Source organism: Alexandromys fortis, unplaced genomic scaffold (genome assembly GCF_014885135.2).
Source record: "Alexandromys fortis isolate MF-2015 unplaced genomic scaffold, M_Fortis_MF-2015_v1.1 scaffold_109, whole genome shotgun sequence".
Lineage (NCBI taxonomy): Eukaryota > Metazoa > Chordata > Mammalia > Rodentia > Cricetidae > Alexandromys > Alexandromys fortis.
In genome coordinates, this window is record NW_026068005.1 from 2,644,106 (window position 1) to 2,656,083 (window position 11,978).

At 46.8% G+C, this 11,978-nt stretch overlaps 1 protein-coding gene across 2 annotated transcripts in view; it reads right to left on the reverse strand.

Annotated features, from left to right (window-relative positions):
* The window catches only part of Gpr39 (G protein-coupled receptor 39), a 189,242-nt gene extending 180,253 nt beyond the window's left edge, over positions 1-8,989 (reverse strand). Inside the window, exons 1-2 of one of the 2 annotated variants that reach the window (XM_050161466.1) lie at positions 7,809-8,979; positions 6,874-7,691 (exon numbers count right to left, since the gene is read on the reverse strand). In XM_050161466.1, coding sequence (XP_050017423.1) covers positions 6,874-7,516 — 643 coding nt within the window. In that variant the 5' untranslated portion in view covers positions 7,517-7,691; positions 7,809-8,979. Of the gene's footprint in view, positions 1-6,873 lie in introns of both variants that reach the window. The other variant, XM_050161465.1, reaches the window with a different exon arrangement.
* Between the last annotated feature and the right edge of the window lie 2,989 nt (positions 8,990-11,978).

The following is an 11,978-nucleotide window of genomic DNA, read 5'->3' on the forward strand; positions in this document are numbered from 1 at the left end:
GGCTTGTTTATTTATTTATTTATTTATTTATTTATTTATTTATTTATTAAAGATTTCTGTCTCTTCCCCACTGCCGCCTCCCCTTTCCCTCCCCCTCCCCCAATCAAGTCCCCATCCCTTGTCAGCCCAAAGAGCAATCAGGGTTCCCTTTATTTACACAGTCAACAAACACCTGTTGAAACCTGTGTTGCACTGGACACTACCGAGACAATGGTATGAAGTAGAGAAAAAGAAGCTAAAGAGGTGGCTCAACTGGCACAATGCCTGTCATACTAGCATGGGGACCCAGGTTTAAATCCTGAGCACTCATGAAAAGATGGGCAAGATCATGGATCTCCGTAATCCTAGTGCTGAGTGGAGTGGAGATAGACAGATCCCCTAAGCTTGCTAATCAGCTAATCTAGACAGTCAGTTAACTCCAGGCTCAGTGAAAGGTTCTGCTGCAAAGAAAGTGGCAGCAATAATGGAAGACACCCAACGTCAGCTTCTGGAGTCTACATACATCCTCATACAGATGTGCATACACATACGTTAACATATGTTACATACAAACACACACACACATTGGAAAAACAAAATTAGGAACAGTTCCTGCCATGGAGAAATACAAAGAAAAACAGACACCATCAAGCGACTGCACAAGTAAACGGAGAACTCCGCCGGTTACTTTTGTGTCAAGTGTATTTTCATAAAGTTGAGCTAAGCTTACCTAAGAGAAAGAAAGAAAGATGAACTTAGGGAAGAGAATGGAGCTGTAGGGATGAAAGCATGTAGGGTCTGGCAGAAAAGCTATTAGACTGAACAAATAACATGTAAGGACGGGGGGGTGGGGGGGTGAGCTTAACCACGTCTACTAAAAGACTTGAAGTGGGAGTAGGGTGCCCAGTACTGAAGGGTGAGGCCAAACTTTCCTCTAGAATTCGGTGAGCTTGCAAGGAGCTGCGGTTGGAGAGTCAGCTGGCTGGGAAATAGCAGAAAGAAAAGACAAGGGTGGGAACGTAACTCAGGCAGAGTGCTTGGCTCACAGGCATGAAGCCCCGGATCCCTACCCCAGCACTGCACAACATGGGTGTGATGGTGCACACCTGTAATCCCAGCTCTTGGGTGGTGAAAGCAGGAGGATTAGAAGTTCTCAGTCATCCTTGGCTACAAAGTAAGTTCCAGGCTAACCTAGACTACATGAAACCCTGACTACGCCAATAAAAAGGGCACTGCAGAGACGGCTCAGCAGTTAGGAGCACTGACTGCTATTCCAGAGGGTGTAAATTTGATTCCCTGAACCCACATGGCAGTTCGCAATCATCTGTACCTCCAGCTCTAGGGTATCCAACTCACCCTTCTGACCTCCGGGGCACTATACCCACACTGTGCACATATACGCAAGCAGGGAAAACACACATCATTTTTTTTTGTTTTCAAGACAGGGTCTTAGGTTGTCCTAGAATTCACTATATAGACCATCTCAGCCTCACTGAAATCTGCCTACCTCTGCTTCCTGAGTGCTGGAAGTGGTAGATGAGGAGGTAGGACAAGACTCCTCTACTTCCAATTTAATATTCTTCTCGTGTTTTCTCCTCATAAATGGGTTTTTCTCTGCACAGTTTGGGCATTAATAAGCTGGGTGTTTTGCTCAACCAAGGCACCTACACCCCGATAATACTCTGGTAGCCCCCACGAAGCATGCCACAAAGACAGATGAACAGGCATGCTAATGAATGGGGCCCAAGATTCCAATATTACCCTCCTCAAATGCTATGTGTGTCTCCGACAGAGAAATGAAATCTCCGAGGCAGCCTGATTATACAAATAAAGCAGCATTATTGTATTTGTCTATCAGGCTGATCGCAGGAAATTTGCAATTTATGATGGATTTCACAAATAGAAAAAATAAACAGGAGCTATCATTTATTATAGACGCATCAACATCAATAAAGGGAAGAAGAGAGAGTGGCAATAATCTGAATACTTGAGGTAAAACTTCCTCCTGGTATACTCAAGCATTTGAATCAAAATACTATCTTACACTAAGAAGTCACTAATTCAATTTTGATGATATTTCCTGAGAGGCTGGGCTGATAGATCACTGTACACTACAGAAAATGTCTTTGCTTGGAAAACAACTATTAAAATGTTATTACAGTGAGCTGGGGATGTGGCTGAGTTGGTAAAGACCTTGCCGAGAATGCAGGAAGCCTGGATTCCACTCCCAGCACTACATACATTGAGCATGGTAGGGCACACCTGCAATCCCAGCACTTGGAAGGCAGAGGAAGAGGATCAGACACTGAAGAGATCTTCAGCTAATTAGTGAGTTCAAGGTCAGCCTATGCTACTTGAGTCCCTGTGTCAAACAGAAACTAAATAGAGGCTAGCAAGATGGTTCAGTGGTTAAGAGCACTGGCTGCTCTTGCAGAGGATCCAAATCCATTTCCTGACTCCCCACATATGTTGATTTACAAGTGCCTGTAACTTCAGTTCCAGAGCATCTGATATCCTCTTCTGGCCTCCCTGGGCACAAGTAAACACACACACAAACACACGCACGCACACACGCACATGCATGTGCTCTAAATAAAATAATTATTTTAACAAATATACCAGACTGGCTTTCTCCAGGGGGCTTCCTTTGTGTTGTTTCATCCAGATCACTCTTTCTGAAGCACCTGTCATGGGGTTGTTCTTGTCAATGTTCTGTTCCTCGTGAGTACATATTCTAAGTCAGATAGACTCTCACTGTCATTAACGGCTGCACACATTTGATTCATGGGTTTCTTTGGTGCCCTTCCATTGATTGCATAAAATTCTGTAACACAGTTTACAGCTCAATTTCTGGGTTCTAATGTACCCTGGGGGTTACATGGAAGCTGCTGCCTTGATAGGCTTTTCTATTTGCATTTTTTATAAAAATGTCTTTATTTTTATGTGTATGGGTCCCTGCCTGCATCTAAGTGCCCCATGTGAATGGTCCATGTATGTTCACAATACATGCCAAACAGAGATGGGAAGAAGAAAGGGAGGGAGGGAGAGAGGAAGGGAGGGATAAAGGGAGGGAGGGAGAAAGGGAGGGAGGGAAGGAGGGAGGGAGTTGGGGGCAGCACTGGTTTTCAGGAACAGGCACTTTTGCATTATTAGGGTTTATTCTGCAAATTGCCTGCAACCTAGTAGGCATGGCAGCGCTGTTTCTTTCCCCAGACTCCCTCATTTGTTCTCATTACTTACCAGCCCAACACTCAATACAGGGGCAGGGGTAACCCAAAAAGATGCAGAAAAAAAACTAATAATTGCTACAAAGGCTTCCTCATCTTTCTTGGGTTTATGAATTTTGGCTCCATTATACAGAAGTTAGAATTTTTAACAATGAGGAGGGAAACCCTTAAATGATTTTTTATTGCTTCAAGTGCTCCAAAGACATATTGTGTTTTGTCGTCATTTACATTTCCTATTAAATTCAAAATATGTTTGAATTGAGCAAATATTTATTCTCATTTGATCCATCTGTTATATGAAATACTAAAAAGACAGCTAAATCACTATATTAAGTTCAGTGGTTTGTAAACAATTTATATGTTCATTTGTTCTGGGTTAAAAATGCCCCGAAGCGCAAGTTTATGAAACCCACAAAGCAAATTGCCTCGTATTAATCGGATGGATGTAAGCCATGCTTCCCTCCTCCTCACTTCATTAATTTACTCCCTAACTTGAGTTAATTAGTGGGGCTCCTATTTTTAAAAAGTTCTTTGAAACACACCGGGGAGGGGTGGTGGCATTTGCAAGTACTGCGTTGAAAACCTACCACGGAGAAGATGGGCTAAATACAAATGGCAAATTTCTCCAGCTCTTATCACACACTGAGTACCTGATTGTCTGTCAGGGATGTCTATGCTGGAAGCCAGTAGGTGATTAATACATAGCTGTTAGGAAGAATAAGGAGAAATCAGGAAGGGAAGGAAAGGAGAGCGAGGAGGAACTCATTTGCAGCAATTACTACTGTGAGAAATTATTTCCGGGAGGCTGTCCATCTTCAAATAAAAGTTTGGGATATTCTGATCATATGCACCAAGTAGAGACTGATGCTCATCTGAACCCTTACTGGGAAATGAACTGTCATCTCCACAGGAAAAAAACAAAATCAGAGACTGGTCAAACAGAGAGTAAAAGGTAGGGATATAGAGCTGGCTTAGCGGTTGAGAGCACTTGCTGCCCTTCCGGAGGGCACAGTTCAGTTCCCGGCACCCATGATGGGAGTTCCTAGCTGTCTGTAACTGCAGCTCCAGGATCAGTGTCCTCCTCTGGTCTCCCTGGACCCTGCACGCACAAGCACACACACACACACACACACACACACACACACACACATAAAGACAAGTTTGAGAAAATAAACTCTTAAAACCACAGCTAACCGTTTAAGATAAGTCTAGGGGGACCGAGAAGGGGGAAAAGTTTCTCACCATATGTTCAAGCAAGTACACTCGATTTTCTATTCCTCTTGGGATCTTTTGAGCCACAGACAGTAGGTGACGGAGACTGTGTTGGTTTCAGTGCCCTCACCTTGTCCCAGTCACATTACCTCACAGAGCACAAGCCTACCGCTGAGGTTGTTCCTCCCTGGCCTATGTCCCTCTTACATCCTTTTCCTCTACCAGGACTGTAGAAGTCTGGGCCAGATCCTGATTTCCTAGCCATGATGTGGGTCTCGTGAATGTTGTTTGTTTGTTTGTTTGTTGTTTTTAAATGGGGTGTCTTATGTGCCAGGCTAGGCTGACTGGGGATAACTGTCAACTTTTGATCTTCCAGCTTCCACCTCAGTCCTGGGGTTACAGGTATGCACCCTCACTCCCGTTTTTATGCAGTGCTGGAGACTCTATCAACAGAGCTACGTCCCAGTTCGTAAAGCCTCGGGTTCCTCCTCTATAAAACGGAAATATATATGGCATAGCGCGGGGCTGTGGCAGAAGGGAAGGGCAGGGAAAAGGGCATTAGGATTAACATATGGAAAACTGAGGGAGATGAGCAAGGCACAGTATATAAGGGCAGGAGAGGGTGAACACTGTGTGACGGACTCACAAAAGATCACAGCTCCAGGGAGCCAGAGCCACACAGAGTCTTTCTTTCCCAATTTGCTGACACATTTCCTTGTTAGGGATGACCTCTTTCATAATCAGCTGTCTGTGTTTATGCTACAATCTAAATGTTCTTGATCCAATTGCCTTTTCGAGAGGACAAGAACCCAGAAATCCCAGCTGGTGTCCTGAGAACCCCTTCCATGCCAGCAACACAGCCCTTGATGTTAGATGGCCACCCAAACCGTGCAAGCCTGTGTCTTATCACTTCCTACAGACTTAAAGTCAAGTCAGCAACTGACCCACCCTCAGCCAAAAGGCAGGGCTGATGCTTTCCCAAATGCCTCCCCAGCTTCACCCCTGCCTGAACTGCAACCCTGGGACACGCTACTCAAGTGTCTGATACACAAACAAACAACGTCAGGATTGATTTCACTCAGCACACTGAAAAGGGAAAAAGAGGAGAAAAACGTTCCGAATCTCATCTCTCACTTGACCCGACTCCCACTCGCCTGCCTATGATGTCACCTTTTTCTTGTTGCTGCTGAAAATATTTTTTAACCGTTTGGTGGCACACACACACTACAGGCTCCCAGGGGACAGCTATAAAACCCTTCTGTGTTTTGTTTTGTTTTAGTCTTTTATGTTTTTGTTATTATCCATATATGTGTGTACGGCAATGTGAGTGTTTGCTATTGTTAGGCGAAGAGCACCCAAAAGAGGCCATCAAGTCCCCTGGAGCTGCAGTTATAGGTGTTTATGAGATGCTCAAAAAGGGTGCTGGAAATCAAACTAGGGTCCTCTGGAAGAACAATAAAATTCTCCCAAGTAATGCGCCACCTCTCTAGCCCTCAATCTAGCTCTTTTGTTTCTTTGATTTTGTGTCGGGTCTCATGGAGCCCCAGGGTAGCCTCAGACTCACTATGTAGCCAAAGATGACCTTAAACTTCTCCTGTTTCCACCTCCCAATGCTAGAATTATAAGAATGGTATATCACAACAAGTTTATGTGATGCTGGAAATGGCTCTCATGGCTTGCCACATGGTAGGCAAGCCCTCGGCCATCAATCACAGCCACATCTCTAGCATCTATCGACTCTCTCCTGAAGACACGGGGGCCTTCTACAGCGCTAGCTCCCTAGAAAGACTCCCCTTCAGTCCAGAGAAGGTCCTCAATTTGAAATACGTATATCGCCACCACAATTGGGAAGCAAACAGCTTTCTCTGCACCAGAAATGGGGGCACTAAGAAATGTTGAGGCCGGGTCACTTTCCAGGGAAGCACAGACCCCTGGTCCCAAGCAAGGAGTGCTCATGCACATCTCAGAGAGAGCCTGGCAGAGCTCCAGCTCCTGAAGACTTACAGATCACTCCTGCCGGGGATAGCAATCCAGAGAGCCAGGGTCCCTAACAAGCCAGCCTCTCCAGATGAGGAGGAAAAAAATGGGGGCAAAATTTCCCCACCTGATCAAGGTTCTCTGGTCTAAGGATGCAGAAGGTAAGAGTCACTCTCTTTATCTCTGAAGAACACGCCCCTCTCCAGAGAGACTCACCTGTCCTGGGTGACTTAATTTGTTCCTCTTATCTCCCTATATTTTCATCCAAGATACTCTGTTTATAGCCTAAAGTCACAGCAATGAGGTACCAGACCTCCCAATGTCACAGACCACAGATTTCCTAAACACAAAGAGAAGCCTCTCCACACACCCGGATGAGCCCAACGGCCCTTATGCAGCTACCCCTCTTGAGCCTCAGTGAACTCAGTTTTCGCGTCTCAAGCCAGAAGTCCCAGGAACCCCAGCGACCCGGACTCACTCAGGAATATGATGGTCTGTCTTCTCGCCGTCCGGCTTTCCTCACTCTCCGACTTCCTCAGCTGCGTCTGTGGCCCGGCCCCTGCCAGAGTACCCCGCTTGCTCCTCATGAGTACTTTCATCATATTCCAGCACATGAAAGCCACAGACACCAGGACCACCAAGTAAACCGCGAAGGCCCCAAAGATGCTGGACTGGAAGACGGTCCAGCGGCTGGAGAGGTTGGTGCAGATGGACATATTGGAGGTCTCAGGTTGCTCGTGGTGGCGGGTGCGAGTGAAGTTGCAGTTGAGTCCTCTGTGGGTGGGCACAGACACCAGGGGGTACTCGATACCCATGGCAAAGAGCAAGGGCAGTGCCACCAGGGCGGAGGTGACCCAGACGAAGCCAATCAGCAGTTTCACCTGGCAAGGTCCAGACACGGCCTTGTACCTGAAGGGGTGACAAATGGCAAAGTAGCGCTCAAAGCTGAGGGTCAGCACGTGCAACAAGGTGGCGTAGCTGCAGGCCTCAAAGAGGAACGTGTGGAGCTTGCAGGACAGCGGGTAGCTGGGTGTGGTCAGGGGGTTCCAAATGATGCTGTAGAACTCCATGGGCATGCCAATCAAAAAGACCAAGATATCTGAACAAGCCAAACTGACCATGTGATCTGTCACCTCCTTCTGCAAATAGCCTTTCTTCTGCAATACCTGCGTGACCCTGATGGTGACGCTGTTGCCCAAGATGCCCACCACGAAGATGATCAGGTACACCAAGATGAGGGTGATTTTGATCCAAGGGGCCACCTCAAATTCGCGGACGTGGCTGTGGTCGATGACACTGGAGCAGACATTGCTAGAGTCACTGGATGAAGCCATGAGGAAGAGAGAGCCAGGCTACCAGATCCCCAAACGTCTCTACTTTCCTTACTCTTCCCAGAGAAATCCTGCAACTCACCAGCGTGGGCGCAGCACTTTCCGTCACTGGGCTTGGCTGGCCAGGGGTGACTTAGTTTTTCGGCTTTCTCATTGAAACTTCCTGGAATAATTCACCCCAGGATCCCGGCGGCGTCAGTGAGTGGTGGTGGGGTTTGGAAATAGCTCTCTGGAGTGAAGAGGGACAAGTCAGGGAAGGAGGCTCTGACCTCCGCACCCAACTCAGAGTGAGACCCGCAGTACTTTGCCTGGCTGTAGCTCCTCCTCACCCTTCCAGGTCCCTGGCACGGGCCTCCCGGTCGCCTTCCAGGAGGGAAGCCAAGAGGTCTCCCACGGGTCAATCATTAACCACAGCCCTTTCTGTTCAGCGTGCCTGCTGCAGGACCAGCCCAGCCGCCGGCCTGACTCAACCCAGAGATTGTGGCAGGAAACCTAGCAGCCGCACCTCCCTCTTCACCCTTGCAGCAAGCCTCCAGACCAACCTTTGAGGTTTCTTGGGACCGGCTAGCCGAATAGACCTGGTGCCTGGGAAGCTGGAGGGAGATAGAAGTGGTGCCTGGGAAGCTGGAGGGAGCTCCTGGCCTGGGAGAGAGAGGCCGACTTAAGACTCACCAAACCGGTCCCCCAGTGGTTCTGGTGTTTGAGATGTCCTGCCTTGTAGTTTGACCATGGCTTGCGCTAGAGGAACAAATGCTCTCCAAATAGGGCCAGACTAATAAGATCCCTTTTGAGACCTGCCCAAGCCTACTGGTGTCTTGCTCAGTGTGCCTGCTGGCTTGCCATTCTGCCCAAGGACCCAAAAGAGCTTGTGGTGTGTCACTGTCGGGGAGCCGTTCTCTCCCCCCAGAGGTGGAACTCTCCAGCAGTTGAGAATGCAGACCAGTGGGATACCCCGTTCCTGGATCACATCCTTGAGAGGAAGCCCCTCTCCTAAACGTAAGGACCCAGCCGGAGCCTGAACGCTGAGTAGAGGACCGAGGCTTAAGAGGAAGGAAGCAGTTTCATGCAGACTCTGGGAGTTAGAAATGTCATCTTCTAACTCGAAGTCGAAAATGAGGGTTGGAACAAAATAAAGTAGGCGGACCCGTGCTTTGAGAAACCCACATAGGCAAAATGTGTGCAGACATTGCTAGATTGGGGTGGAGGTGGAGAGCTCATTCTAATCAAGCACTACCATCTGAAAAGGTAGATCCTATTTAGTCCCTGCCCGTCTTGACAACAGCCTTTCCTTGTCTCGGTCGCCATGCCTGGGTCAACTGATGACAGATTGATTCCCCTTTAGCCGTAAATAGTGAATTTTGAAAATAGGACTTCACTTTGTTGCATTTTGTTTTGCTTTTTTGTTTGTTTGCTTTGTTTTTTCTTTTTTTTTTAAGAGAGGGTCTCATGTAGCCCAAGCTAGCCTCCAACTCCACGTAGGCCAAGATAACCTTTAACTCTTTATTCCAAGTGCTGGGATTACAGGCATGTAGGTTGGGACCCAGGGCTTCATGCATGTTAGGTAACACTCTACCAAATAAACCACATGTCCCACACCATGTGTGAAATCTTAAGAAAAAGTAAAATATATAGAAACAATAACTGGATGAGACAGAGACCCACATTGGAGCACTGGACTGAAATCTCAAGGTCCAAATCAGGAGCAGATGGAAAGAGAGCATGGGCAAGAAACTCAGGACCGTGAGGGGTGCACCCACACACTGAGACAATGGGGATGTTCTTTTGGGAACTCACCAAGGCCAGCTGGCCTGGGTCTGAAAAAGCATGGGATAAAACCGGTCTCGCTGAACATAGCGGACAATGAGGACTACTGAGAACTCAAGAACAATGGCAATGGGTTTTTGATCCTACTGCACGTACTGGCTTTGTGAAAGCCTAGGCAGTTTGGATTCTCACCTTACTAGACCTGGATGGGGAGGTGGGTAGTCCTTGGACTTCCCACAGGGCAGGGAACCCTGATTGCTCTTTGGGCTGACGAGGGAGGGGGACTTGGCAGGGGGAAGGGGAGGGAAATGGGAGGTGGTGGCAGGGAGGAGGCAGAAATCTTTAAAAAACAAATAAAAAAAAAGAAACAATAACTGGAAAAGAGCAGTTCCCAGAGACAAGGAGGGAAAGGAAGTGAGACCAGGGGCCAAAGGGTGATGATTTGCAGTGTTATAAGCTGAATGACTCGAGATCTCTAACCTAACTTAGGACTAGAGTTAATAGTAGGTACTTGGAGGCTCAGTAAGAAGTACAATCCCAGCACTGGGGAGCAGAGGCAGGCCAAGCTCTGTGAGTTCAAGACCAGCCTGGTCTACAAGAGCTAGTTCCAGGACAACTAGAACTGTTACATAGGGAAACCCTGTCTGGAAAAACCAAAAATAAACAAACAAACAAACAAACAAATACATACATACATACAATAAAGAAAAGTGAGTCATAGCCCACCTCCCACCCCGCTAGTAGCCATCTATTGTGGAGAGCTACATGTCTTCATCCTTATCAGAATTCTTTAGGCTTCCTGTCTAGGTTGTCTTTTCTGGGGGTGGGGATAGTCACAGAAGCTTTCTATGTCTCTCTTTCTCAACTTCAAGTCTGCCGTCATCAATCCCAGAAGTTTCCTTGTCCTTTAAAGTCAGCAGGGGCACAGATGCCCCTGGGAGCGCGACCATGCTCCAGGGAGTATATGAACAACACACATGGAACTTCTAAAAACATCTTAAGCGGGTAGGGCCACAAGGAGGGGGGGGCGCAGACCTGGGAGGACTGGGAAGTAAGGGTGATAGGAGTGCATTATGTGAAATTCCCAAATAGTCAATAAAAAATACCATGACTAAAAAAAATGTTAAAAAAAAAAGAAGTAGAAGAAGAGCAGGGCAGTGGCACACACCTTAATCCCAGCTGATCCCAGCACTCTAGAGGCAGAGGCGGCAGGTGAATCTCGGAGTTCAAGGCCGGAGTGAGTTCCAAGACAGCCAGGGCTACACAGAGAAACCCCGTCTCAAAACACAAGAAAAGAAGCACACTAGAGATGACAGATGACACACACGGTCACTCTGGAGGACGCGTGTTCATCCTTTTGACTGTGTGTTTTAGCTTGCTTCGTGTTGCTATGTTACCATACCATACAACACCAAAAGCAATTTGAGGAGGAAGGGGTTTATTTGGATACTTCCAGGTCAGTCGTGGAGGGAAGTCAGGGCAGGAACTGAAAGAAAACACGGAGGAGTGCTATCTGCTAGCTTGCCCTGATCGCGCTCTGCTGGCTTGCTCTCAGACAATCCAAGACTCTCTGTGCAGGCGCGGTACCGCCCACACTGCACTGGATGACTACACCACTGAAGAATGAAACTAGACCTGCATTTATCACCTTGCCCAAAAAGCAACTCCACGTGGATCAAAGATGTCACTGTGAAAACAAAACGCTGAATAGCTAGAAAAAAAAAAAAAAAAAACAGACATAGGTCCAGAAAGAGATTCTTTCTGACTGTGACTCCGTTTGCTCAGGAATTAAGGCCAACAACTGACAAATGGGAACCCATAAAATGTGAAAGTTTCTGTACAAAAAGAAAACAGTCAGTCAAGTGGAGAGGAGGCCCCCAGAGTGGGGGAGCATCTTGGCCATCTAGACATCCAACAGAAGGTTATTATCCACAATATACAAAGAACTCAAAAAAAAAAAAAAACAAAAAACAAAAAAGACTCAAGAAAACAAATGACCGAATTAAAAAGTGGGCTATGTAGATGAACAGAGTTATCAAAAAATGAAAGAATGATGGCTAAAAAATAAATAGATCTTAAAAGTGTTCAGTGTCAGCTGGGCGGTGGTGGCGCACACCTTTAATCCCAGCACTCGGGAGGCAGAGGCAGGCAGATCTCTGTGAGTTCAAAGCCAGCCTGGTCTACAAGAGCTAGTTCCAGGACTGGAACCAAAAGCTACAGAGAAACCCTGTCTCAAAAAATCAAAAAAAAGTGTTCAGTGTCCTAAAACTATTTTTGAAATTTCACCTTACCCCAGTCAGAATGGTAAAGATCAAGAAAACAAACAACAAAAGCTAGAAAGATTTCTGGGAAAGGGAAACCTTCATTCTCTGCTGATGGAATTGAGATCTAGTGCAGCCACTATGGAAATCAGCATGGAGAAGTCTCAAAAAACTAAAAATAAATCTACCGTGTGTGTGTGTGTGTGTGTGTGTGTGTGTGTGTGTGT